Here is a 27563-nt window from a genome sequence, read left to right on the forward strand (position 1 = left end):
TATCTGCTTTCTCAGGCATTCCCAGCAGAAGCAGACTTTTCTACAAGGATGTGGGGCGCTCCCAGAAAAGGGGGGAGCAGAGGTGGAGCATGGGGGAGCTCCCAGAAAAAGAGGGAGGGAAGGTGGAGCAGCTGGGCTCAGAATCCTGGAACTGGTGCAGCTTGGCAGGAAGGGCTCATGTGCCTGGGTCTCAGTAGGAATCAGTGGCAACCATTTGTCCTTGTTGAGGATTCTAATTCCAGGGGCAGGGCACCTGCCTGGCCTGAAGTCCCCTTGTGAGAGGGGCAGGCATCTTGATGGACATTGTTTGGCACTAGGTTGTTCTCCCAACAGATATCAGGCAGACCCAACGATAGCATCCCCTGCAAGTGACATTCGATTAGGCCAAAGGTTCTTAGCCTGTTTGTGTCATAGACACCTTATTAGAACAATGCCTTTAAATGCATGCCCTGCTGGTGTGGCTCCATGGTTGCGCATGGACCCATTCACCAAGAGGTCGCTGGTTCAATTCCCGGTCAGGGCACATGCCCAGGTTGTGGGTCCTATCCCCAGTGGGGGGCATGCAGGAGGCAGCCAATCGATGTTCTCTCTTATTGATATTTCTATCTCTCTCTCCCTCTCCCTTCCTCTCTCTCTAAAATCAATAAAGAAATAAAATGCATAAAGCGCAGGATTACACAGAAAAGCAAAGATAATGAAATATTAGAAAGAATAGGTGACATGTATTTTCTGGTTAACTCATTAAATTACGAGATCTAGCAGTGGCCTAGTAACATTGATATTTTGAAGTACAATTAGTGTGAACAATACATGGAAAAATCTACAGCAACTCTAACGTGTTATGAAAATATCCATGATTGCTATTGGATATTACTGTTAATACCACTATGGCTAGTTGCCTAATCTCGTAATTGAAGGAAATGCTAAATTTCAGTGGGAGATAAGTAATGAAAATGTTTTCCCCACTCAGGGACTCCCTGATTTATGCTGAGAACCTCTCTCTGTATTTTGTAAAAATGTCAACGATACAAGGTTAAGTGGTGGTGGTAGTGGAGGCAGATTATAAAACGTTGAATTTTCAGTTAATTGTATTTTTGGCCAAAAGAAAACAAAACAAACAAGAAAACATTTGTGTGTGTGTTTAATACCCCTAGAACAGTAGGGCTTTTCTCTGCCTCAGGGCAGCAAGAGGGGCGGGGCGGGGCGGGGCGGGGCGGGGGCGGGATCGGCCCGCCCCGCTGGCTGAGGGATGCAGGTCTCTGGGCCCCTTGCAGCCCACTCCTGAAAAATACCGGTGTCTCAAGTCAGATCGCGGTGTCCTGGCACACGCGCGGGCAGGAAGGTGGGGACTGACTTTCAGGGAGGCCTGAATTTTGTCCCTAATCAGCTACGCGACCTGTCTGAGCCTCGCTTTCCTATCCGCGCAGCTGGGTCCCACGCTCTCGTTATTCGCGTGGGCCTCATTCTGCGTGATCCTTCGCAGGTTAGCAGCCACGGGGCGCGGAGAGCCCAGCTGTGGAGGCTCCTGGAGCAACAGGAGGTCTATGCAGAGGCCGCAAAGGCGGAAAAGCACCCTTTGGATGCTCCCCAGGCTGAAGAGAGCAGGGCGCCCTTGGGCGGGGGGATGGGGGCGGGGGTGGGGGAGGAATTTACAACCGGGGGGCAGATTCGGGTTTAACAAAAGGGAGCGTTTTTACCCATCAGAATTGCCCAGGAGGAGGAGAGGCCGCACCGGGCTCCCGAGGGAGGAGGGATCCCCTTCCGCCGTGTATCAGTTGAATTTAAATCGGGATTTCCACAGAGGATGTGCTTCCTCTCCACGCTCCTCCCGCCGCGCTGGGGGTACGCCGGGCTCGCGCAACCCCACCACGGCGTGTGCCTGGGACACGTAGGCGAGCAATTGCACAGGGGACAAGCTACGCGTGGTGTGCGGGAGCCGTTGCTTCCGCAGACCCGGGCGTTCCCAGGCTTCAGCGTGGGGGGTGATTGGCACACATCCCGAGCTGCCTGAATACTTAATTCCTGGGGTGGAAGGAACCGAAAAAGTATGACCGGAACCCCTTGCGACCGCGGCAGGACTCGAACCTGCAATCTTCTGATCCGAAGTCAGACGCCTTATCCATTAGGCCACGCGGCCGCTCGATAGCTGGAGCTCTTTGAATAAGCTAAAGAGTCACATTACCATGCTTGCCTGGGACCAATCCACCTGCTTCTCGAGCAGGGGAGGCTGGACCCTGCTTCCCGGAGTTTCACAGGGAGGGCCCACCCGGAAGTCCCCTTCTTCCCCCGCGGGCGGACCGGACCACTTGCGGCCCTCTTATTGGTCGCGCGGGGACTCTTCCCCGCCTGCCTCTCGGGTAAGCCGCGGGACCCAGCGCGGCGCAGACGGGAAGTTGCGGCTGCCAGCGAGGCGGACTGCTCGGGTGGAGGCCACACGCCACCCCGAGGCTGCGTAGGCCGCGCGGAGGGAGAAGCCGCGTCGCTGGCCTGGGGTCGGGAGCCGCAGACCCGGAGGCACTAGGCGGACCGAGGTTTCCGGCGGGTTCGGCCCCGGGGAGGCCGGGTCGTGGAGCGGCGGCGCGGCCCCTCCCTCCCCGGTCTGGGAGCGAGGCCCGGAGCTGGGCGGAGGCGCGTCCCGGGGCGCAGCGCGGCGCCGCCGCCGGGCACCAGCGAGCGGCCGGGCGTGGGTGGGGGCCCCCGGGGATGGCGGCTCGCCTGGCCGGTTCGAACCCGGGTGCTGTCACCTCTTGGCGCTGGGCCCTCGGGCCGTGGCGGTCGCGACCATGGCAGCCACCATTTGCCGAGGGCCGGGCCGCGCGACATCTTCTCCCTCGTCACCCACCCAGCAGCCCTGTGTGACCGACTTCGTAACCCCACTTTACAGAGTAGGACATCGGGGCCTAAGGGGCTTGCCCAAGGTCACCGCAGCTCCTAAGAGCCAGGACCGGGATTCAGACCCGTGTCCCCCTTCAGAACCTGGGCTTTTAACCAGCACGTGTGCCGTCCCCGTCCCCAAGTTCACCGCTGCACCTACGGGAACCTCAGTTTACTCAGGAGGGGGTGTTGCTATTTCCCCAGGTTGTGTGAGGCTTAACGGGCAATGTGCCGAGAAGCGCCCGGCACGTTGCGTGGGACGCAATAAGTGCTCAAGGAATGATGGCTTCTAATATAACAGGTGACACGTATGTAATAATACTTCATATCGTCTATCTCCTTTAGGATTGTGGGTGGAAGGCAGGCATGGTCAGGCCCATTTCACTGACAGGAAACCAGAGACGAGACGTGTCTCTCTGCACGTCTTTCAGCCGGTAAAAGCAGCCAAGCTGGAGCCCAAAGCCAGATGTCCTGAATCCCAGCGGGGGGCTCCCTGCACCCACCATGAGCCGCCTGCTCTGGAAGAAAGTGGTCGGCTCCTGCGTCGTCGGGCCAGGGCCGGTTCCAGCTCCAGCTCCAGCTCCGGGGCGCTGGGTCTCCAGCTCCGCCTCCGACCCCGTCCCCAGCGCCGGGCAGCCGCCGCCGCCGCCGCAAGTGCCTTCCTCGGAGGGCGGGCAGCTGCGGCACAACCCATTGCACATCCAGATGCTCTCGAGAGGGCTTCACGAGCAAATCTTCGGGTCCGGCGGGGAGACACCCGGCGAGGCCGCGGTGCGCCGCAGCGTCGAGCACCTGCAGAAGCACGGGCTCTGGGGGCAGCCAGCCGCGCCCTTGCCCGACGTGGAGCTGCGCCTGCCGCCCCTCTACGGGGGCAGCCTGGACCAGCACTTCCGCCTCCTGGCCCAGAAGCAGAGCCTGCCCTACCTGGAGGCGGCCAACTCGCTATTGCAGGCCCAGCTGCCCCCCAGGCCCCCGAGCTGGGCCTGGGCGGAGGGCTGGACCCGGTACGGCCCCGCGGGGGAGGCCGAACCCGTGGCCATCCCCGAGGAGCCGGCCCTGGTGTTCGACGTGGAGGTCTGCTTGGCAGAGGGAACTTGCCCCACGCTGGCGGTGGCCATATCCCCCTCGGCTTGGTAAGTGCGGGCTGGGGTCGGGGGACTTTATCACACCTGGGGGCCCAGCTTACTACTTCGGTTCAGTGAACATTTACTGCCTTCCCACTATGTGCCAGCGGGTGGTGAGCTAAAATAGGCTTGACCCCAGCTTCCGTGGATAGAAGATACGAGCTGTAAACAAACACCCGGCAGATGTTAGGTGCTGGGTGACGGGTTAGTGGAGAATCACAGCAGACTGTTGTACAGGAGACGGACTGAGATCACCCTAATTTGGTACCACCCTAATTTGGTACCTTTACCCGTTCCTGATAACTTTCTGAGAAGTTAGTCTAAGACATTTGAACAGTGTTTCTATTTGGGGATGCTATAAGATATTTGAGGCAGGAGGAATCTCCCTTTTGGGGGACTATCCTAGGCAGGGTAAGACATTTAGCATCCCTGCTGCTCCCTTAAATGCCCGACCTTCCCCCCAGCATTTCCAAATGCCCCCTAGAGGTAGCAGCACCCGGCTTGAGAAACAGCTGCTTTCTTCCCTCAGGCCCCCAAGCAGGCATTTTGCTCCCCAAAAGGTAGATCCAATTTCCTTTTCAAGTAACTTTCTAAGTGCTACCCAAATTTCTCAAACAGTGATGGCAGTACTGTTTCTCCCCTTTTTCATTCTTCATTCCAGGATTAAAATACTATTTACAACCTTAACGTTTTCAGGCCAGCAAAAAAGTTGGCAGTTTCTCTATTCCCTGTTGGGAACTACATCTTTGTAAAGAAAGCTGAGAAATGTAAAATATGCAGTTGAAAATGGTGAAAACATGGCCAAATAGATAAGGTAGGCATTAATGGCCGAAAGAGCAAAGCTAGATGATTCCGCATTGATTCAGTTCCAGTTAAGATGAAAATCTCAATGCTTACCATGTAAGTCGGTGGTCACATAGGGGAATACCATCCATCGTTTGAGCAGGTAAAGCAGGCTGTGTTGGCTGAAAGAAAATTAGGAAACCATTGACAAGAAAGGCTTACCTTTTCGTCTCTTGGCCATTTATGGACAATTTAAGTGAAGTCCCCTTTTCACTTCCTCCTCCTTCCTCTCCTAACTTTCTTCCTGTTCTGCCTATCCTCCTCTTATTCTCATTCCATTCTAGCCGGAGGTCCTGGGGCATTGCTGTTTGCCCAGGTGCAGAGGCCTCAGGCTTACACTGGGACCTTCCTCCTGGGAGTCTGACTGGGGTGGGGGTGGGGAGTGAGAGGGAGAGGCTCGGACAGCCTTTAGGGCAGTTTCCCCGAAGGCTGCTGGTAAGGGCTTTGGTCTTCAGACAAGAGGGACGTTGTATAGGCTGTCAGACTTATCTAAGACTCACAGGGTAAGTGTAGTATGAATGGCATTCATTCTGACTCATCTTAAATTTATCAAAAGTGTCTGTGGTTTGGTGTTTTTTTTTAAATCCTCACCTGAGGATATTTTTCCATTGATTTTTAGATAGAGTTTGGAAGGGAGGGAGGGAGGGAGAGAAAGAAGCATCAATGTGAGAGAGACATATCAATTGGCTGCCTCCCACAGGACCCTGACTGGGTCCGGGGATCGAACCTGCAACCCAGGTATGTGCCCTTGACCAGGAATCAAACCCTTGACCCTTCGCTCTAACCGCTGAACCAAACCGGTCAGGGCTCTTCCTTTCTTTCTTTGATCACAAATAAGTTTCTACTCAGATGGCTCTCGTGCTCAGCCGCTGACCTGGTCCTTGTCACCAGTACTACTTTTTATCACAACTGGAGTTTCTGTCATCACTGGGGCCTCAAACACTGGACATTCTTCAGCCTTTTCCTGTTGTTTTTGAGGGGCTTTCACAGGCTCAGTTGGAAGGGGAGAGGTTTCAGATTGAGTCCCTGAGCATGTTCCCACCCCGTGGAGTGGGAGCGAGGTTTACCAGTTTTAAAACGAGGAACCTCCTTTTGCTGACCTCCGCCCCCCATGTTTGTTGAAACTGTTGGCAAGTAGCGCCTCCTCCTCTCCATAAGGGTTACAGGAAGCTCCTCTGCAGCTGTGGCGGCCACACATGTGGCCTCGTCACTCTCTGGTGCTGACCGGCCTTGACCCTTTGGCATAATCTGTGTGCACAGCAGGCTTTTCCTCAGTGGCCAGGTCCCCAGGCTCAGCCTGTGGCTCCTGAGCAGACTCCAGCCTTTTCCGAATCCCTGTCAGGCCATTTACCGTTTTGTGTTTTTTTTGCAACTTTCAATTAAAAAAAACCAGCCCTGGCTGGTTTGGCTCAGCGGTTAGAGCGTCAGCCTGCGGTCCAGAGAGACCTGGGTTCGGCTCCCCCTAAGGGCACGTACCTTGGTTGCAGTTTGTCCCCAGCCCTGGTTGGGTCGTATGGGTGGCAGCCACTCGATGTGTCCCTTTCACGTCGATGTTTTTCTCTCTCTCTCTCTCTTTTCCTCTCTCTCCCTTCTGCTCTGTCTGAACAAAAAGTGAAAAAATGTCCTCGAGTGAGGATAAAAAACAAACAAACAAAAACACCACCAGTCTCCACTTTGGATTCTATCCTAACAGTTTCTGTCATGTACTGGCACTTGGATCACTAGCTGTTTTGTGTTTATAGACGTGAGGGGTGGGGCACGTTTGCAGAGCACCTGAGAGCCAAGGCCAGGCCAGGTGAACACTGGGGCCGAAGCTCAGGCCGAGAGCGGACTCCTGTGCCGGGGCGCTCACACCAACTTTCCCTGTGCAAGTGACGGCGCTTTTGTGACCACCCCCAGCACATACACTGCCCCCCACCCCCCGCGAGCTCACTCTGTGAGGGTTAGGGGCACCCACTGGTCTCGCTGGTGCCCCCAGAGCAGCCTGGCCCGTGGTGGCAGGTCGGCGTGGGTGCTGCGGAGCGGAAGTTCATGCCTCCGTGCTGCCTCTCTGCTCCGCAGGTATTCCTGGTGCAGCCGGCGGCTGGTGGAAGAGCGTTACTCTTGGACCAGCCAGCTGTCGCCGGCTGACCTCATTCCCCTGGAGGTCCCTGCCAGTGCCAGCGGCCCCACCCCCCGAGACTGGCAGGAGCAGTTAGTGGTGGGGCACAATGTTTCCTTTGACCGAGCCCACATCAGGGAGCAGTACCTGATCCAGGTAAGGTGCTGGCATGATGGGCTGGGAGCCCTGGTCTCGCATAGGTCAGCCTGGTCCAGAACCTGAGTTGTCAGGACAGATGCCCTTCCCTGTGTGGCGTGGTAGAGCTTAGTATGGGTCTTTGCAGGCTCTGGGCCACAAAGCCTGGGCTCACATCCCGCCTCAGCCATAGATGAGCAGAGCGAGCGCCTCGACGTCCCTGAGCCTCAGTTTCCTTATTCGTAAAAGGAGGGAGATAACAGCAGCTGTCTCATTCATAGGATTGTTCAGAGGGTCAGACACTGGCAGCCAAACCTGGTGTACAGTTGTGGCCATTCTTAGCTCTATGAAAAGCGCTTTGTCACTGTGTTCTCCTGACAGTGCAGGGAGAGCCCCTTCGCCGGTAGCTGAGGGCGCTGAGGCTCAGCCTTGTCGACTTGCCCAGGGCCATAGAGCTTGTGGGTGGGGCTGGGGTCGAGCCCTATGGCGCAGAAGACCTTGTTTGGGCCACTCTGTACCCAAGGTGCCCCTGAGAGCTTTGCTGGAGGCTGGAAGGACTTGTGTGTTGGGATTGAGCCAGGTCTGCCTCTTGAAGGGTGGCTAGAATTTGGGAGCGCAGGCCCCTCCCAGGTCAAAGGACACGGGTGAGCAAGCCCGGAGGAATTCTGTGTCTTTGTCAGAAGCTGTATGATGGGAAGGGAGCTGTGTAAGGAGCCGAGGCAGGGCTGGCTTCTCAGCTGCAGCCTGTCCGCAGGGCTCCCGCATGCGCTTCCTGGACACGATGAGCATGCACATGGCCATCTCGGGGCTCAGCAGCTTCCAGCGCAGCCTGTGGATGGCAGCCAAGCAGGGCAAGCACAAGGCCCAGCACGTCACACAGCGACGCCAGAAGTCCGCGAGCAAAGCCAACGGCCCAGCGGTGAGGGCACACTGGGGGGCTTGGGACCCCTTCCCCAGCCCGCCCGTCTGACCTGAGGCCGAGCTGATCTGCCATGTCCCTTGCTCTGGCCCCTCAGATCTCATCGTGGGACTGGCTGGACATCAGCAGTGTCAATAACCTAGCGGACGTGCACAGCCTCTACGTCGGGGGGCCTCCCTTGGAGAAGGAGCCTCGAGAACTGTTTGTCAAGGGTAGCATGAAGGACGTCCGTGAGAACTTCCAGGTATGGTGCTGGAGGTGGCTCTGGGGAGATGGGCTGTGGCAGGCCCCCAGCTGAACCCGGGAAGCATCGCTGCCAGACCTGACCCTGAGACCGGCGGTGGTAGTGGGACGGCTGCCCACCCAGCGCCTTCCTGTCGCCTGTGCCAGGACCTGATGCAGTACTGTGCCCAGGACGTGTGGGCCACCTATGAGGTCTTCCAGCAGCAGCTGCCACTCTTCTTGGAGAGGTGAGGTGGGGCCCCTGTGGGAACCTGGGGTCAGTGCATCCCCAGGACATAGGCCACTGTCACCAGGTGGTGCTGGGCCGTTCTCAGGCTGAGGGCCTTATCCTTTCTGGGCTGAAAGACTGGAGCCATTCTGTCCAGTGGTGGCCACCCAGGCCCTGGGTTTCTGCAGAGGTCCTGGAGGGAGGGCCGAGGGCTGTGCGGGAGCGTCCTGTGTGTGGTCTCGGTTTACAAGCACCCGCGCGTGACCCAGGTCCAGCGCTCAGGGCTTCCCGTCCATCCTGGTTACGTTTGCTAGGGAGTCAGTCAGGATGTGGTGAGAGTCGTAAGCGTCAGCCAGACCTGGTCCAAATCCTGACTGTGGTGTCCAGCTCATTTGACTTTGGGCAGGTTCCTTGGTTTCTCTGAGCCTCAATGTTCTCATCTGTGAAACACGAGATATACTTGACTACCCCGTTGTGAGGTTCACATATGATCTTTTTTGTGTATGGAGTTATGAGCACGGTGCCTGGCACTTAGTAACTGCTCAGCAAATGGTACCCATTTTCATTTTGTGATCTTTAATTCCCACAGTACCCCTGAGGATGGGTTGGGATTACAGGCATGTGCTGTATGATGATGGACTGCATATAGGATAGTGGGCCCGTACGATTATAATGGGTTATAAACAAGGAGTTTGTTTGCATTGTTGAAGGAAAACCCTGATGGATGTTGAAATTACTGCTAGCTCTGGGTGGTTTTTAAATAGAAGAGGAGACTCAGTATGCTGTCCGCCCACTGGGCACCTGTTCATTTATTTTAGGTTCCACATATAAGTGAAATCATATGGTATTTATGTTTCTCCATCTGACTTGTTTCACTGAGCATAACACCTCTAGGTCCATCCATGTTGTTGCAGATGGCAAGGTTTCATTCTTTTTCATGGCTGAGTAATATTCCACTCTGTATATGCACCACTTCTTCTTTGTCCATTTGTCTATTGATGGCACGGGGGTTGCTTCCATAGCTTGGCTATTGTAAATAATGCTGCAGTGAACATAGAGGTGCATATATGTTTTCAAAATAGGGTTTGGGTTTCTTCGGATAAATACCCAGAAGTGGAATTGCTGGATCATAAAATAGTTCTGTTTTTAACTTTTTGAGGGAACTCCGTACCGTTTTCCATAGTGGCTGCACCAATTTACAATCCCACCAACAGTGCACAAGGGTTCCCTTTTCTCTGCATCCTTGATAACACTTGTTGTTTGTTGATTTATTGATAGCCATCCTCACAGGTGTGAGGTGATAGCTCATGGTGGTTTTAATTAGCATCTCTCTGAAGATTAGTGATGTTGAGCATCTTTTCATAGGCCCATTGGCCATCTGTGTGTCCTCTTTGGAGAAGTGTCTATTCATGCCTTCTACCTGTTAGTTGGACTATTTTTTGGTGTTAGGTTGTCTGAGTTCTTTATATACTTTGGATATTAACCCCTTATCAGATGTATCATTGATGAATACGTTCTCCCATTCAGTGGGTTGTCTTTTCATTATGCGGATGATTTCCTTTTCTGTGCAAACACATTTTAGTTTGAGGAAGTCCCAATTTTTTCTTCTTTTCTTTTGTTTCCCTTGCCCAAGAAGGCACATCCAGAAAAACAGTACTAAGAGCAGTGTCATATTGCCTATATTTTCTTTTGGCGTTTTATGGTTTCATGTCTTACATTTAAATCTTTAATCCATTTTGAGTCTATTCATGTATACGGTGTAAGAAAGTGTGGATACGTCACATGTATCTGTCCAGTTTTCCCAATACCATTTATTGAATAGACTGTCTGTACCCCATTGTATGTTCTTGCCTCCTTTGTCAAATATTAATTGATTACAAAGGCGTGGATTGATTTCTGGACTCTCTGTTCTACTCCTCCACTGATGTGTGTCTGTTTTCATGCCAGTAAAATGCTGTTCTGATTACTCTGGCCTTGTAGTATAGTTTGATATCATGAAGTTCTTTGTTCTTCTTTCTTAAGATTTTGCTATTCTGGGTCTTCTGTGGTTCCATATAAATTTTAGAATTATTTGTTCTAGTTCTGTGAAAAATGCCATTGTGGGATTGTGTTGAATCTCTGCCTTGCTTTGGGTAGTATGGACATTTCAACGATGTTGATTCTTTCTGTCCATGACCATGGTGTATGCTTCTATTTATTTGTATTTTCTTCAATTTCTTCGGTGTCTTATAATTTTCTGGGTACAGGTCTTTTACCTCCTTTATTCCTAGGTTTTGTTTTGTTTTTAATGCGATTGTAAATGGGATTGTTTTCTTAATTTCTCTTATAGTTTGCTATTGGTGTATAAAAGTATAACTGATTTCTGCATATTTTTGTATACTGCTACTTTACTGAATTCACTGATCAGTTCTAATAGTTTTTTGGTTGAATCTTTAGGGTTCTCGTTATACAGTGTCATGTCATCTGTGTAAACACACACTATCTTCTATTCTGTGTTCTCACTGTGTCTTTCCTATGTCTAGGAAATGCTTTGCCAGTGTGTTACAGTTGCCTACAGTATTCAGTACAGTAACGTGCTGTATAGGTCTGTACTCAGGGGCAGTAGGCTGTAGCATAGAGCTCAGGTGTGTGGTGGGCTGGACCATTTAGGCTTGTGTAAGTGTCCCCTGTGGTGTTCACACAGTGACAGTCACCTAACGATGCCATTCTCAGAATCTACCCCAGTTGTTAAGCAGCACGTGGCTGTATTTCCATTTTAAAGATGAAGAATCTGAGGCTCAGAGAGGTAAAGTGACTTTTCCAGGGGCTCATGGCAGGGGAGTGGTAAAGCTGGGGTTAAACCCCCGTGTTTGACTGTAGAACGATGCTGCGTGGGTGGGTGGGTTGGGGCCTGCCAGGCTGTCATTTATGGCAGCCCTGGTGTTTGCCTCCAGGTGTCCCCACCCGGTGACTCTGGCCGGCATGCTGGAGATGGGTGTCTCCTACCTGCCCGTCAACCAGAACTGGGAGCGCTACCTGGCGGAGGCACAGAGCACCTACGAGGAGCTCCAGAGGGAGATGAAGAAGTCGCTGATGGACCTGGCCAACGACGCCTGCCAGCTGCTCTCCGGGGAGAGGTAGCCAGGCCTCGGGCGGGCAGGGTTGAGGCAGGGGACAGGCAGGTGGGTCTGGCTTTTGGCTTGGCCTTAGCCCTGCCCTGGTGGACTGGCTGTGCAGGTACAAAGAAGACCCCTGGCTCTGGGACCTGGAGTGGGACCTGCAAGAGTTTAAACAGAAGAAAGCAAAGAAGGTGAAGAAGAAGGAGCCAGCCGCTGCCAGCAGCTTGCCCGTCGAGGGTGCTGGGGCCCCTGGAGATCCCGAGGATCAGGAAGGTGGGGAGCATGGGTGGGAGGCGGGGCAGGGATGGGCCCCGGGAGAGTGTTGCTCCAGCCTTCGAGATCAGTAGGCGGGGCAGGTCTCTCTGAGACCCTCCCCTGGTTCTGATCGGCCTCCCCACCCTGTGCAGACCCTGGCCCCCCCAGTGAGGAGGAGGAGTTTCAACAGGTGGTCACAGCCCGCGCCTGCTTGGAGCAGCTGAAGGGGACCACAGAGCTCCTGCCCAAGCGGCCCCAGCACCTTCCTGGGCACCCTGGGTGAGCCCTGTCCCCCTCACCTCCATCTCAGGAGGCCCCGTCCTGGACCCCAGCACGGGCGGTGTGCGGCCATTCGTTCCTGCTGACTTCCATCCCTGCTCCCGGCTAGTTCCCTCTGACTCCCGGCCCACGGCAGCCCTGGGGGCCGCAGCTCCTTCTGTCCAGGAGCCCTTCACCCCGGAGGAGCCAGGCATGCAGGCCCGCCCGCGCAGCTGGTGTCTCATTCAGGGTCACACACAGCAATCGTGTTGAGGCAGTGCCCAGCTCTGCCTGGGGAAATCAGGGAAGGCTTCCGTAAGGAGGTGACCCTTCACTTGAGCCTCACGGAGTGGCAGAGTTGGGAAAATAGGGGCAGCCAGGGCAACAGCAGGGTGCCAGCTGCACATCTGCACAACCCTGAGAGTGAGGCCTCTTTGAATGAGCCCTGGGTGCCTCGCCCTCAGGTCTGCCCTGGGGAATGGCAGGGAGACGGAGCTCGGAGACGGGGGTGTGTCACAGCCGGTCCTCTGGCCACTTATCCTGCAGGAACTGGAGCTGGGGGCAATCCCGCCCTGGGCCCAGTGGGGCTGACCAGGGGTCTTTTCTTTCGAGATCTTTGAATTATTCCGTGGGACGCCATGGGGTCCGGGCCACACCCCCGAGGGAGAGAATGGTGACTGTAGGCTGAGGTCACGGGCCTTCGAGGGTGGGTGGAGCGTGCCATGGGCAGAGCCTCCCCTCGCAGCCACCACTGTGACAACTTCTCTTCCGGCGGCACAGCTGGTACCGGAAACTCTGTCCTCGGCTAGATGACCCCGCGTGGGCCCCGGGCCCCAGCCTCCTGAGCCTGCAGATGCGGGTCACACCGAAACTCATGGCGCTGACCTGGGACGGCTTCCCTCTGCACTTCTCAGAGCGGCACGGCTGGGGGTACCTGGTGCCCGGGCGGCAGGACAACCTGGCCCAGGTGCCAACGGGCACCGCCCGAGCCTCGACTGGGGCGGCCTGTCCTTACAGGTGAGGCTCAGGGGAGGAAGGACCAGGCGTCCACGGACCCTTCTCCTTGCTGGAGAAACCAAGCCCAGCTCAGGCTAGTGGGAGGAGCCCTGGCGCGAGAGTCTGGGTTCCAGTACTTTCTCCCGTGGCCCCTCCCCGTCGGGCTTCAGAGCCCTGTGTGTGGGTTGAGGACTGGAGTGGGGGGCGGAGTCCTGCTCTTGGCCATGGCACAGCCGCCCTCACAGGTGTGTGCAGAGGGCTGTGGGGGTGGCAGGGGAGGTGGCTGGCTCGCCCCGGGTGTAGCTTACTGAGCGAGCACCAATTACGTCTGGGGCAGTGACCCTGGGCCAGGCCTCCTCGCTCCATCCCAAGCAGCTCCCGAGGCAGGGAGCCTGTCCCCGCTGCAGCGCTGATGAAGCAAAGGCCAGGGCTCCAGTGGATCTGAGATCAGACCTTGAGCTTCCGACAGGCAGGCGCCAGGGAGAAGCCACAGCACTCGACGTGGCCCCGACTCGAGAGCCCGGCTCTGCAGGCAGCCTGAGCCTCGTGTGGGCCTTCAGACGAGGGCCCGGGCCGGGCTGGGCCTGACTCCCCACCACCCTGCTCCCAGAGCTCTCTGGGGGAGGTGGCAGCTCTGAGGCACAGAGGACCTTAGGTTTGTGTCCGTCCAGGCCTTGAACCCCAGCCTGCCGCTAGTGTGCTTTAAAAACCAGGGACAGCCCTGGCCGGTTTGGCTCAGCGGTGGGAGCGTCGGCCTGCGGACCAGAGAGTCCTGGGTTCGGTTCCGCTAGGGGCACGTACCAAAAATAAAACACCCAGGGATAGCGCTGCCCACTTCGGCCTCAGCCAATTCTGAGGACTAAACAAGGGGAGGAGCGGGAGGGCCTGCCCCTGCGCGGCCTGGAGCAGCGCCCACAACCAGGGCTGCTCTCTGCGCAGAGCCATCGAGCTCCTGTACAGGAAGCAGCGCGTGGAGCAGGGGAAGCAGCAGCTGGAGCCGCAGGAGGCGCGCCTGGCCGAGGAGTTCCTGCTCGCTGAGTGGCAGACGGTGAGGGCGGGCGGCAGCCTGAGCGCTGGGCCGGGGCTGCTGCTCCCTTCCCAGGAAGCGGGGTTGGGGGCACGGGGTGTGCCCACTTCTCACCCCAGGCCGGCCTGGGCTGTCTGCGTGTCGCAGGGAGGGGCTGGTGGATTCCGGCTGACCCAGCCTCCTGCTTCACTCCCTTGGTACCTGGGCCCATCAGGTGGAAGAACTGGGCTGCTTAGAGGTGGAGGATGAGGCCAAGGTGGAGAACTTGGAAGCGGCAGTTCCGGGTCAACCCCCAACTCTGGTGAGCAGGGCGCGTGCTCAGGGTTGGGGTGGGTCTGAGCGGCCAGGTCCTCCTTACGCCGCAGTAGCCGTTCACCAGTCCCCCAGGTCCTGGGAGGTTGGGAGATGCTGCCTGCCTTTGGTGGCCCCACACTTGCTGGAAGGCCACGGCGGAAGCCTGAGACCTGGTGGCTGTCCTGTCATTCCCCAGCGTGCCTGCTCAGCGTTCGGGCCCCTTTCCTACCCCCACCCCATGGCCCGCGCTGAACGCAGGCGCTGGAGCAGGGCCTGACCTGGGTGTACGGCCCACAGACTGGCGCTGGTGGCCCCAAAGCCAGCCAGCCAGCCTATCACCATGGCAACGGACCTTACCACGACGTGGACATCCCTGGCTGCTGGTTCTTCAAGCTGCCTCACAAGGTGTGTGTCTGGGGCTCGCCATCCGTGTGTCCTCTGGCTCAGCAGGCCTGCAGTGACAACCAGGGGACTGCCCCTTGGCAGGGATGACGGTGGCAGGGGGAGGGCAGGGCAGGGTCTCGAGACAGATAGCACCGTCTGTCTGAGCCTGTTCTCCTTGTGAGAAGGAGGTGGGAACTGAACGACAGGGCATGTCAGGGTCACTGAGTCTGCAGACTGCGTGGTGGGTTCTGTTGACGGCGGCTGTGACCGTGAGGGAGCCAGGGCCGCGGGTCTGTCTGTCCCAGCGCCTGCCTGTGTGTGGCCGTCAGGGTGGGATCCGCCCAGGTGGTCTGCGCCAGGTTCTGGGCTGCTGGGCAGAGCCCAAGTGCACAGGACGTCAGTTCCCCGGCCAGGGGTCTGCCACCTGCCCAGCCCTGCTTCCTTCCGTTGCCCTGCAGGACGGTAACAGCTGCAACGTGGGCAGCCCCTTTGCCAAGGACTTTCTGCCCAAGATGGAGGACGGCACCCTGCAGGCAGGCCCGGGAGGCGCCAGTGGGCCCCGTGCCTTGGAAATCAACAAAATGATCTCTTTCTGGAGGAATGCCCATAAGAGGATCAGGTGGGCCACCACGGGAGGGCAGACACGTCTGTGCCCCTGGCCAGGTTTCTGCCGCACTGGGACTCCCCCCGCTGCCCCAGTGCCCGGCTCACCGGTGCTGCAGTGGACAGCCCCGCTGTGGTCTGCACGCCAGCTGCTCGTAGTCCCCAGGCTCGTCTCTCCCTCTGCAGCCTCGTCTCTCCCTCTGCAGCCTCAGCTGCCCTGTGTGTATAGCGGCCCCTCCCGGATCACAAAGGACCCCTTGGTGTGACTGCTGGAGCCATGGGTTGTGGCTGGGCGCCAGGGTGGCCCTGTGTTGGGGGCCGGGAGGGGTAGCTGGATTCACCTTGGAGGCTGGTTCCAAGGTGGGTGCCCCAGCAGTGTGGTGGGAAGAGAGTGCGAGGGTCAGGCACTGGTGACGGCCTGGCTGTTCCCAGATGGCACAGGCTTCTGCCTGGTAGATTCTAGGGTCCCGCCAGGGCCCACCTGAGTCAGGTCAGTGGGAAGAGGGTGGAGGCTGGGCAAGGAGGGGGCAGGCACAGCAGCCCCCGAAGCTGGGCAGGGAGGGCCCTAGCGGGAAGGGGTTGGATTCTGCCCCGTGGTTGTGCTGAGCCTGTCTGTCCAAACAGCTCCCAGATGGTGGTGTGGTTGCCCAAGTCGTCTTTGCCCCGTGCTGTGACCAGGTATGGCCTGCCAACTGGGTTTGGGGACAGGAAGGATCAAAGCAAGCTGCTGAGGCTCGTGTTCTCCCCCACCACAGGCACCCCGATTACGATGAGGAAGGCCGCTATGGGGCCATCCTGCCCCAGGTGGTGACCGCTGGCACCATCACCCGCCGGGCCGTGGAGCCCACATGGCTCACTGCCAGCAACGCCCGGGTACATGTCCCCTGCACCCCTGGTCCCTGCCCTTCCTCTCTGAAGTCTTTAGAAGCTGGGGCCACAGAGGGCCTTCAGAGAGCATTAAAAGGCCCCAAGATCTGAGTCAGGCAGGACTCGGGTTCCAGTCTAGCTTCCCCATCGTCCAGTCGCAATAAACGTGCGTGTTCTGGGCACCTGCTGTGGGCAGATGTTGACACAGCATGATTGCCGCGGCTGTTGTGGTTAAATGGGGTACAGGCACAGGGGAGGGATCCCCTCACCTGTCGGCCCGTTGCTGCTAGACCGCCGTCCTGACTGCAGTGGGGTGTCTTCCCCTGCAGCCCGACCGAGTAGGCAGTGAGTTGAAGGCCATGGTGCAGGCCCCACCCGGCTACGTCCTGGTGGGAGCGGACGTGGACTCGCAGGAGCTGTGGATCGCAGCTGTGCTTGGAGACGCCCACTTCGCCGGCATGCACGGTGAGCCCGAGCCAGGGCTGGCACAGCGGGCAGCCTGACCCCTGGCGCCGGTCCTGGGGCAGAGTTCCTGAGCCTCCGGCCCCATTCCTCCCTGCTCCAGGCTGCACAGCCTTCGGGTGGATGACCCTGCAGGGCCGGAAGAGCAGGGGCACCGACCTGCACAGTAAGACGGCCGCCACGGTGGGCATCAGCCGTGAGCACGCCAAGGTCTTCAACTACGGCCGCATCTACGGCGCAGGGCAGCCCTTTGCGGAGCGCCTGCTCATGCAGTTCAACCACCGGCTCACCAGCCAGGAGGCAACCGAGAAGGCCCAGCAGATGTATGCCGCCACCAAGGGCCTGCGCAGGTGAGAGCCCGCCCTCCACCGGCCCCCAGGGCCTCAGGCCTGCTTTACTACCTTCGACTGCCCCCCCTTACTGCCCCTCCCCCTCAGACGTGCCTGAGCTCAGGATGGTTTGTCCTTGGATTGTGTCATTTGCTGAACAGTTGGCCTGGAGCAGGTTTCCTCGCAGGGTTACTGACATCTGTCAGCGTCAAGGCACTGGGATGGGGATGACAGTGACAGCTTTCGTGCCGTCCTCTATTGGGCTACCGTGGCAACCCAAAGCGTGGGTTCCTGTCTGGCTCTGCTTTCCCTGGCTGTGACCCAAGCCCACGAGCCTTTCTGAGCCTTAGGGGACAGGAAGGCCGGGGGGCTGTGGAAATGGAGTGCAGTGCTGGGTGAACACTCCTAGCCCAGGGCTCGGTCCCACGGGAGTGACGGCGACACTGCCCCCAGGTACCGGCTGTCAGAGGAGGGCGAGTGGCTGGTGAGGCAGCTGCACGTCCCCGTGGAGAGGACGGAGGACGGCTGCGTCTCCCTGCAGGATCTGCGCAGGATCCAGAGGGAGGCTTCAAGAAAGTGAGCACCGTGTGTGTTAAGGATGGAGGGAGCGTCTGGGCCGGGCCCAGGAGGGCGGGGATGCTCCTTAGCTGAGGTACTGAAGACAACGTGTCTGTTCCCCGTGGCCCAGGTCCCGCAGGAAGAAGTGGGATGTGGTGGCCGAGCGTGCGTGGAGTGGGGGCACCGAGTCGGAGATGTTCAACAAGCTGGAGAGCATCGCCATGTCCGACGAGCCTCGGACCCCGGTGCTGGGCTGCCGCATCAGCCGAGCCCTGGAGCCCCTGGTGGCCCGGGGAGAGGTATCCTGCACCCTCCCAGCATGGGGAGGTCCCGGGGAGAGAGGGGTGCCTTTCCAAGGATCCCTCACCGGTGCCCACCTCCCCCCAGTTTATGACCAGCCGTGTGAACTGGGTGGTGCAGAGCTCCGCCGTGGACTACCTACACCTCATGCTCGTGGCCATGAAGTGGCTGTTTGAGGAGTTTGCCATTGACGGGCGCTTCTGCATCAGCATCCACGACGAGGTGCGCTACCTGGTGCGGGAGGAGGACCGCCACCGCGCTGCCTTGGCCCTGCAGATCACCAACCTGCTGACCAGGTGGGCAGGCTGGGTGTGGTCTGAGTCTTCACCTCCCCAAAACAACTGAAGGTTCAAGACTGGCTTTCAACTTTTGGAAAAGATTTCTTGGTCTGAAAGGGTCATATTCTGAGACTGGATGACCGGGGCGGTGAGGAGGTAGGTCAGTGCAGCTGTTCAGTCGCTCTGAAATTGTGCTCCCCGAGAAACACGCCTGTTTCACAGACGGCGGGTCTCAATTCATAGAAAGCAGGTTTTCTTAAATCTGTAAATGTTTTCTTGAGTGTCAGAAGTTTGTTATTCTGACTGCTAACAGAGTACTAAACTATTAATGAGGAAATTCAAGTGTGACTTAAAAGTAATTTACATTTTATATATTGGGTTGTAATTTCTCAGTAAAAGTTAACTTCATGGTGGAATTAAATGACCCTGCAGTTCCATGTGGATCTGCTGCTCAGACCGTTTGGGAACCGTGACCTTCCCTGATTGCTGGATAAGTAACGAGTGTTTACAGGACCTGACACTGTCCCCGCTGCCCTCTTCATTGCGTCCTGGGGGCCCTGCTCAGCTAGCCAACAGAAAGTCCTGGTATAGTCAAGTAATCAAGGGGGCTCCCGTCAGAGACGTGAGCCAGGTGCTGAGTCCGTCGTTGCACTCCAGGCCTCTCCGGAGGTGCTGCGGGTGCAGGGCAGTGCTGGCCCTTCAGAGTCCTAGGTCGCGTGCCTGCTCGCGGGATGCAGGTCACTGCTTGGGGCAGGGCCGTCACTGAGAGGAGGTCGGTCTCTTCCAGGTGCCTGTTTGCCTACAAGCTGGGCCTGAACGACTTGCCCCAGTCAGTGGCCTTTTTCAGCGCAGTCGACATTGACCGGTGCCTCAGGAAGGAAGTGACCATGGATTGTGAAACCCCTTCCAACCCCACTGGGATGGAAAGGAGATACGGGATTCCCCAGGGTGAGCCGTGGGTTTCGTTACGCGTGGGATGTAAGGCACATTAGGGAGCGTCTGCACCACAGGGAGCTCGGGCCCCGGAGGGGACGGGACCCACTCTCAGCAAACAGGTTGCTGTTAGTTTGTGGCGTGCCCTGGGCCCAGCGTGGACGTGATGTCAGATCACGGGGGCGCCTCTAGAGAGCGGACACAGGCAAGGGAGGGAGAGCTGGTTTCTTCCGTCCGGACCTTCTGTTCAGCCACACCAGAAATGTTTAAAGATTTATTGTGCAAAGTCAAAGTGCATTCTTAGGGGGAAATTGTGCTCTGAATGCCAAACAGTCAGAAAGCCTCGTTTCTATAAGGTGTGCCGGAGGCAAACATTTCATACAAAAGGGACACGGGCCTCCACGTGAGGCGTGGCAAGTCCTCTCACCCCCGCCCTCCTCTTCGGCCTTCGCGCTGAGCGCCTTTCCCGCGTGCGTCCCCGAGCCAGCATCGTGACCAGTCTGCACTGTCTTGCAGGTGAAGCGCTGGATATTTACCAGATACTCGAACTCACCAAAGGCTCCTTGGAAAGGCGAAGCCAGCCCGGGCCGTAGCGCCCCGAGCGCCCTACTTGCTCCCGTGGAGCTTCCTCTGGGCGGCGGGCGCCCGCACTCAGGCTCCAGCTGCGCGGCTCAGTGCAGGCCCCGCCGGGCGGCCTGTCACTGGAGGCGCAGTTGATTTCAACGGGTTCAGAAGAAGACGCCAGCGCCGGTGTAGGCTGTAGGACAAGGGGGTAGTGTTGCTTGTTGGGTAAAAAGAAAGCAGAAGCCCCAAAGTTCTCATTAACTCAGGCATTTCGTTTCTTTTTTCCTTTTCTTCTTGGCTGGTTCTTCGTCCTGTCCCCCGTGCTCTGACGCAGTGTCCTAGAGGAGAACAATGCTTCAGTGGGACAAGCCTGCTCAGAGGCACCGGAAATAAACACAAATCCTCTATCTTCTCATCGAAGCCTGTGTGGTCACGCTCTGTCCCCTGCCCACTCAGGGACGCGGCGGAGGGGGGGTCTTCAGGCAGCCAGGCCCGAGCGCACGCCCTTCCTTCAGACTTTGCTAACCTGGGGAGGTGCCGGGGGCAAGGCGACAGAGGAGGAGCCTCAAAGGCTACAGAACGCTCCCCTCCAGTGCCACGCAGGGAAAGGGGTGCACAGGGCCAGGTGCACCATGCCTGGAGTCTGACAGTCTCAAGAACATGGGTGCGGAATGTTTGAGAAGCCAGAAGTTAGCATGTTTCATCCAGGGCTGGGCCCTGCTTCAGAGGGGCAGGCCTGAGCAGAGAGGGGGGAGAGGGGGGAGAGGGGGCAGAGCGGGTCCCGAGCCAGAGGCCAGGGCTGCTCCGCCCAGGGCGCACCCCGGCAGACCTTGTCCTGTCACTGCCCCGAAACATGTTCGAGTTGGGCCACCTGGGTGTGGCTCAGAGTTTACAAACCTCCTGAGTTTTAGTTTCATCTTGGTCTGACCTGGCCCCCTCTGAGCCCATTCTGTCTGGCTGGTGGTTGCCCCACTACTGACCTGCCTGCTCCCAGACAGGCTACCAGCCACCTGTCAGGAAGGGTGGCCAGGGCTTGCTGCTCCTGGTAGAAGCAGACACTGACCTCTCGGTCCTCGTCCTCCTCCTCCTCCTCCTCGTCCTCGTCCTCCTCCTCCCGGAGAAGCGTGTCCAGGACGTTCCCTTTGATCTTGAAGTCTCGCGAGGTGCTGAGCTTCATGTGCTGCATCAGGTTCACCTGGACGGGACGGACGGGCAGGCTCAGCTCCGACCAGCCTTCAGTTCCCACTAGCGAGCACACCCCTGGCCCTGCCTTCCCACCCGTCCCCTGTGACGTCAGATCAGAACCAGGAAGACAGAGCGGTAGAAAGGAATCGGGTGTGCTTGCCTTGGACTTCTTGGAGAGGCAGATGAGGAACTTTTCATACTGCTCGATGGCAAAGATGAGGTTCGGGATCGGCTTGGTCTCCCGAAGAACTCGGGCCTACCGGGCAGAGAGCAGACCCAATCCCAGGCTCAAGGGCTCCTGAAGGCATCTCCTAAAGCCGTCAGAACTGCTCGGCGCTTTGGGGGAACGGTGGGCCGTGTTCCGGTCAAACGCAGTTTTACTTAGTGGCCAGTATCCTAAGATTTGGGGCAGTACCACCTCATCAAAGGACTTCAATGCCAACACACTGCACCGAGTCCTCCCACTTACAACTCCCGAGTAGCTGCTGCCTAGAGGCTGAGGGGCCATTTGGAGAAATTTGGGTGCCTCTCTGACGTGATAATCTTAACACAAGGAGCCCACTGGCTCTACTTCCTCCTTCCAGAAGGCACGTGAATTTTCACTACTGAGGTTACAGTATCTTCCCCGGTTTCAATTATAGCTTGTAGATCCTTCCAGCCGTTTCTTAGGCATATAGATATGCTTCTGTGTACTTAAAAAAACAAAACAAATGAGGATACTTCCTATGTATTTTCTTTTTAAAAAATAATACCTTTGCCCTTGCTGGTTTGCTCAGTGGTTGGAGCGTCAGCCTGCGAACCAAAGAGTCACGGGTTCGATTCTGGTCAAGGGCATGTTGTGGTTCTATCCCTGGCCCTGGTTGGGGTTGTGAGGGAGGCAACCAATCAATGTGTCTCTCTCACGTCGATGGTTCTCTCTCTCTCCCTCCCTCACACTATCTGAAGGTAGCTAAATGGAAAAATATCCTCAGGTGAGGATTTAAAAACAAAGACGACCTTGGAGCCCAGCTGGTGTGGATGGTGGATTGAGCATCGTCCCATGGACTGAGAGGTCCTGGTTTGATTCCCAGTCAGGGCACGTGCCCCGGTTGCTGGCTCCATCCCTAGTGGGGGGCATGCAGGAGGCAGCCTGATCCATGTTTCTCACATTGATGATTCTCTCTCCCTTCCTCTAAAAAATTAATAAAACGTATTCAAACAAACAAACAAACCAAAAAAAACACCTTGGAGGTAATTCTCTGAGCATTTAGATTAGTACTGCTCATGTCTGCATAGTATTCTAGTGTAAATGTACCAAAACCCATCTGGCCAGTCGTCTCTCAGTGACAACACCCTAATAGTGAAGTGCTGCGTCACGGGTGTGTGTGCAGATCTCCCGAAATCCAGCAGCTCTGCCAACGTGCCCAGGACTCGTGCTCATCCCACCTGTGTCGGGAGCCTGCCTCCCTGTGCCCGGAGCAGCTCTCAGACCGGACGGAGGAGGGAGCACTTTTCCTAAACGAACCCCTCCCAGTGCGCACCCCCAACGCACACCCTAAGCCACTTCTATTTTTAAAGAAAGCTCAAGACTTTCTGGTGCTTCCTGAATAAAGCGTATGTTTTCTGGTTCAGAGGAAAACGATGTTCCATCTGAACATAAAATCCGTTAGCTAAGAAGCAACCACCACACCTGTCCAGCCTCACAGTCCGTAACAGCACTGCGGTGATGTAACTCACACACCATACAACACCCCCTTCACACGGCACAGTTCTGGTCTCAGGATGTTCACAGAGTTGTACAACCATCACCACTTAGAAACAGCAGAACACCTTCACGCCCGCAGAGATGCACCCCTCTTAGCACCTCCCCAGTCTCTCCAGTCGGGTCCCCAGCTCTAGGCAACCGTAACCCACTGTCTGTCATTTCCGATCTGCTGGTTCTGTGACTGGCTTCTCGCACCAGCAGCCACACCGCAGTGAGCGTGTCGGCAGCTTACCATGGCCACGGCCACAGTGGCCGAGTTCTTTCTCTTTCCTCCGGTGTGCTGTGGGCTGCTGCTCTTGTTCTAGAGGAAGAGAAACAACCCTTACTCCTGAGGACCCGCAGGCTGATGCTGCTTTCCAGGCAGGCGACGACAGCGGGCATGGGGAATCCCCGGGGCGGAGTCTGGGCAAGGAGACCGTCCTGCAGCCGGTGTGGAAGACGCTTGCAATCCTCACACTTACTCTTGGAGGAGCACGTGGAGGTGAGGGCAGACCCCACCGTTACAGGCCAGCCAAGGGCTGGTGATCTCAGTGGTTAGAGCACTGGCCAATGCACCAAAGTCACGGATTCAACTCCCGGTCAAGGGCATGTACCTGGGTTGCAGGTTCAATCCCTGCCCTGGTCGGGCTGTGTGCGGGAGGCAACCAACTGATGTCTCTCCCTCATCGATGTTCCTCTCTGTCACTGTCTCTCTCTCTCTCCTCCCTTCCCTTACACTCTCTCAGAAACTCAGTGGAAACATATCCTCGGGTGAGGATTAACAAAAATAAATACGTAAATGGACAGAGGGATAAAGTGGGGGGGATGTCAGAGAGGTGGCAGGAACCGGTGTTTCCTGGCTAGAAGGGTTCCGTAAGGACAGGAGCTGGAGGCTGCTCCTGGGCCTGCAGGCTTCCTACCCAGAGCAATCGCCCAGATGTGCCTTGTAGGCCACGTGGTTACGCTCGAGGACTTAAGTCACAGAACACCTCTCCATGTTGCAGCAATCGGAGAATCGAGAGCTCCCGGGAGAGTAAGAACTGATCGAGGGAACAGAAGTACGGGGTTCTGATGCGAGAGGCCTGAGCCGCAGAGCAGCCACCCCAACGAGAGGCACAGACACAGATGCAGGACCCCGAGGCCTTCTCGGCCCGGACACGCCATGCTCGTGGGACACGAAGAGAATGGAAAGCAGACAGAGTCACAGCACCGGGGCCGTGCGGCGGCAGGAGGGCTGAGAGTGCCCAGCTCTCTGAAGACCTGCGAATGCAGCTCTGCCCTCCACTGGCCAAACCCTGCCAGTTAACTTCCGGGAGAGAACGCCCTCTGGAAAGCAGCCGAGCCCGTCATTTGTGCACTGGCTGCGGCTGCTCTCGTGCTCTACTGTCAGGCCGGAGTGGCTGTGACAGTGAGTGACAGTACGGCCTGTGAAACCCAAACGTTTGCCCTCTGGCCCTTCACAGAAAAAGTCTGCTGACCTGTCAGAGTCAAACGACCGGGGTTCAAGGCTCAGCTCCCACTGAATGAGCCGTCGGCCCTGGCGCGCACCTCTCTAACCTCTCATCACTGACAAGGGCACAACTGCCAGTCACCGTCGCTTGAGGGCGAACCAGGCGATGGGTGGAAATTGGGGAACAGCACCAGGCAGGGCTGGAGGACCAGGCAGGGGTCAGCTGTTCTAAGCCAGTGACAACGGTCTTCCAGCCGTGTTTCCCAAGCTATACTCTACCAAATGCTACACCTGTCAAAGAGTAGTATTCATTATCACAGAACAGAAGTTCTCGAAAGGTTTGAGAACGACCTCTGAGCACATCCCATCGCTGGCACCCTCTCAGAAACCTGAGACACGAGTATTTCCCAGAACCCTCCTTCCAGAGGGCCGGCTCGGTCTACACAGCACTCTGAATGCGGCCCTGCGCGGGCATCACTACGACGAGATGGGGACTCAGAAACTGAATTTATTTATTTATTTATTTATTTTTAATTTTTTTTATCCTCACCTGAGGACATTTTTTCTATTTTTTGTTCAGATAGAGTGTGGGAGGGAGAGAGAGAGAGAGAGAAACATTGACATGAAAGGGACACGTCAAGTGGTTGCCACCCACACAACCCAACCAGGCCGGGGACAAACTGCAACCGAGGTACGTGCCCTTAGCGGGAACCGAACCCGGGTCTCTCCGGACCGCAGGCCGACGCTCTAACCGCTGAGCCAAACCGGCCAGGGCTAAATGAGGCAGGGGGCTGACAGGAGGGTGTGGTGTCTGCCCGCGGTGCAGGGGCGGCACGCGCTGAATCGCTTACCTGTACGTAAGAAATGAAAGAATAGCACACAGGGGTCAGATGAGAACCCGACAGCTTCACCTGCAGCAGAGGAAAAGGAAGAGGAAACCAATGTAACTGTAGAAATAAGAGAGCTCCCCACTCCCGAGAAAAGCATCCTCAGCTCACCAGCTTCTCCATCACTTTTGGAATTCCTCCGGAGCTCTGATGCACCTGGAGATACTGACAGAAGATTCGGGGTTGAGTGTGTCACCCTGACAGATGTCCCAGGACCAAAGGGAATGGAGTGGGACATGTCTCTGACCGAGGACGACTGCAGCCAGAGACTCCCAGACACGAGGCTCCCCTCTCCCTCCTCAAGGCTCCCGACTCCGCCAGCAACGGGCGAGGACGGGTTTGCTTTGGACTTGGTCAGCTCGTCGCTCTGAAATTTCAGCATGACAGTCCCTATGTCTAGAAAACCAGACCTGCTGTTTTCCCTTAAAAAAGAAAAAGCCAACACAGAGAAGAGGCTCCCAGTACTTCCCCCCGGAGCTCAGCGGCCGCAGTGCGGCCAGAGCTGCACGTTCAGACAGCGGCCCTGCCGCGAGGGGGCCCTGCCGGCCACCGCCGTTCTGGGGCTGCCCGTGCCGCAGCGGTTGATACGGCTCGCTGCCCTCTGCATGTCTGCCGAGGACCACGACGTTCAAGTGCAAGAACAGATTCTTTTCCCATGCCCTGGCTGGTGTGGTTCGTGTCTGCCTGCGCACTGAAGGGTTGTGGGTTCGATTCCTGGTCAAGGGCGCATGCCTGGGTTGCAGGTTTGATCCGAGGCCCAGGTTGGTGCGAGGGAAGGAGGCAACCAATCAATGTCTCTTACCCTCCCTCCCTCCCTTTACTCCAAGTCAATGAAAAAAATATTGTTGGGTGAGGATTAACAGCAACAACAAAAATGTTTTTGTTTTTGCCCTGGCCTGTTTGGCTCAGCGATTGGAGCGTCGGCTGGTAGACCAGAGAGTCTCGGGTTTGGTTCCCGTTAGAAGCACATACCAAAAAAAAAAAAGTTTTTGTTTTTGTTTTTTTAATTTTAACAGATCCTAAGAAACACTGACTTAAACTGAAAGCAGAATATGCCTTGTATTGTTGTTTACATGCCCTGTGTTTTTAAAACCTACACTCCCCCCCCAGCACCTGACCTGCGATGCACTGGAATCTGCTCGTCGAAGGAAGAAGGAGTGAACACTCCTCAGCGCCCAGACTGGTCGGAACAGCGTCATTTTTGGGCAACAGGCAATCAGACTGAGTTCCAGAGCCAGAGCTCAGACGAGGTCTTAGAAGACGCTGGAAGAGGCATTCACTCTTCCCTCTCCATCAGGTGCCACTTACCCGTATGCCAAGGAGACGGGGCCTCTAGAAGCAGGTTTAACAGCATGTCATCTCCTGGCCCGTGGAGACGCCTGCTGCCTGCTGCCCATGCCGGGACGGGCCCGGCCCCACTGGCTGGAGCAGTGCTGGTGACGCTGGCCCCCCGGTACTCACGTATCTGACAAGTGCGGTGAGAATGGTGTACATCTTGCAAAGGTCCTTTAACAAGGTGTCCACACAGCTGCCCGACGGCAGGGCGGTCTGCATCAGCTCGTGGAAGACGGTGAGCAGCGTTCCCAGCTGCATGATGACGGCTTTCTCCACCGGCTGGTTTGGCAGGGTTGCCTGAGAAGAGGCCTCTTCTGGAGGGAAATGAAATCGGCACATTCAACCCAACTGGCCTCACTTTCGTGTTCGAGTGAAGGTGACTTAGAAGTCTAAGGAAAACGAGCACTGACTCCCACGCACAGCGAGGTGACAACCACGGCCAGAAGCCACGGAGCTGCCCACTTTCAGACACCGGAGACCTAGGCTCGACAAATGAGCTCACGCCGTGGCCCAGCATGGACTCTGGTTGACTGTGCTCTCCTCGCAATTCCTGGGACTCCTCTCGCTCACCTGACATGGTTTCTTGGCTCACTTGTCCCTTAAGCCTGTTGATCAGCCAGTCCACTTCTTCTAGGACCTTCTCAGCCTGACCCAGAACCAGCAACTGTGGGAGGAAAGGCCTGCATGGTCACTGCACCCCGCGGCCGGCGTCACAGAGTGACCATGGCCACGGCGAGGGTCACAGGCCGCAGGACACAGCCACTGGGATTCAGACTCCATGTGGAGTACAACGGAAAGGGTGACACGGCCGTTCCTCACGGCTCCGAGATCACGACTTACACAGACGGTGGGGGCCGCTGTCCTCACGTTCACCATTGCAAAGTGGTTTGTTTTCTCCACCTCTACGTCCTGGGGAGCGACAGGGAAGCAAGCGGTAACGGCCGCAGGCTGTGCCCCTGACCTGGGGCCGGGGTGTTGCACTGAGGGCTTGCTGTCGTACCTCGTCTATGTCCCCAAGGTGTCCGTGGATGTCCTGGGACAAGTCGCGCAGCAGGGCCACAGGGCTCTTATACAGAACATGGAGGCTGAAGAGCAAGTTCATCATGCCCTTGCAAGACAAGGCGTCCTCTGCAGCAGGAGGAAAACAGAGTTAGAGGCTGAGCGACAACCCAGTCAGTGCTTCGAGGGCGGGATGCCGGACTAGAACACCTAGCTCACCATGTCCCCGGCGGAGCTGCCCCCGACCAGGCAGCCAGCCTACGACCTGCGCTTCTCTCCATGTGCCCGAAGGAGGGGACCTCTCCTGCTACCAGCCAGCACCCAGAAACCT

At 57.0% G+C, this 27563-nt stretch overlaps 2 protein-coding genes and 1 non-coding gene across 5 annotated transcripts in view; 1 reads left to right on the top strand and 2 right to left on the bottom strand.

The window, feature by feature from the left end:
- Positions 1-2064: 2064 nt before the first annotated feature.
- On the bottom strand, positions 2065-2137 carry TRNAR-UCG. Its single transcript has one exon. It is a non-coding gene; the product is annotated as a tRNA-Arg (tRNA).
- A 255-nt stretch (positions 2138-2392) lies between these two features.
- On the top strand, positions 2393-19700 carry POLG (DNA polymerase gamma, catalytic subunit). Of its 3 annotated transcripts, none has more exons than XM_036278044.1 (24): positions 2393-2531; positions 3079-3182; positions 3306-4007; positions 6903-7098; positions 7832-7996; positions 8094-8240; positions 8387-8466; positions 11381-11563; positions 11664-11818; positions 11953-12079; positions 12839-13075; positions 13994-14102; positions 14296-14382; positions 14673-14780; positions 15218-15378; positions 15987-16040; positions 16118-16235; positions 16559-16694; positions 16795-17041; positions 17474-17596; positions 17709-17877; positions 17966-18174; positions 18944-19104; positions 19606-19700. In XM_036278044.1, the coding sequence occupies exons 3-24, from the start codon at positions 3379-3381 to the stop codon at positions 19680-19682; spliced, it is 3678 nt and encodes a 1225-aa protein (XP_036133937.1). In that variant the 5' UTR covers positions 2393-2531; positions 3079-3182; positions 3306-3378; the 3' UTR covers positions 19683-19700. The 3 variants fall into 3 exon arrangements, with proteins under 3 accessions (XP_036133937.1, XP_036133940.1, XP_036133939.1); XM_036278047.1 differs by having other exon boundaries at positions 3079-3175; XM_036278046.1 differs by lacking the exon at positions 3079-3182 and having other exon boundaries at positions 3220-4007.
- Positions 19701-19807: 107 nt separating this feature from the next.
- The window catches only part of FANCI (FA complementation group I), a 48181-nt gene continuing 40425 nt past the window's right edge, over positions 19808-27563 (bottom strand). Inside the window, exons 29-38 of the mRNA XM_036278043.1 lie at positions 27234-27361; positions 27074-27142; positions 26804-26897; positions 26360-26547; positions 25010-25063; positions 24863-24922; positions 22815-22883; positions 20999-21094; positions 20717-20848; positions 19808-19991 (exon numbers count right to left, since the gene is read on the bottom strand). Of these exons, the coding sequence (XP_036133936.1) occupies positions 19911-19991; positions 20717-20848; positions 20999-21094; positions 22815-22883; positions 24863-24922; positions 25010-25063; positions 26360-26547; positions 26804-26897; positions 27074-27142; positions 27234-27361 (971 nt within the window). The 3' untranslated portion in view covers positions 19808-19910. The remainder of the gene's footprint in view (positions 19992-20716; positions 20849-20998; positions 21095-22814; positions 22884-24862; positions 24923-25009; positions 25064-26359; positions 26548-26803; positions 26898-27073; positions 27143-27233; positions 27362-27563) is intronic.

Source organism: Molossus molossus, unplaced genomic scaffold (genome assembly GCF_014108415.1).
Source record: "Molossus molossus isolate mMolMol1 unplaced genomic scaffold, mMolMol1.p scaffold_m16_p_24, whole genome shotgun sequence".
Taxonomy (NCBI): Eukaryota; Metazoa; Chordata; class Mammalia; order Chiroptera; family Molossidae; genus Molossus; species Molossus molossus.

Coding starts and splice junctions, on each gene's coding strand:
- POLG (XM_036278044.1), top strand. CDS start 3,379: ATGAGCCGCCTGCTCTGGAAGAAAGTGGTCGGCTCCTGCGTCGTCGGG. Junction 14,103..14,295: donor TGCTCGCTGAGTGGCAGACG/GTGAGGGCGGGC, acceptor TGGGCCCATCAG/GTGGAAGAACTGGGCTGCTT. Junction 16,695..16,794: donor CCACTTCGCCGGCATGCACG/GTGAGCCCGAGC, acceptor TCCCTGCTCCAG/GCTGCACAGCCTTCGGGTGG.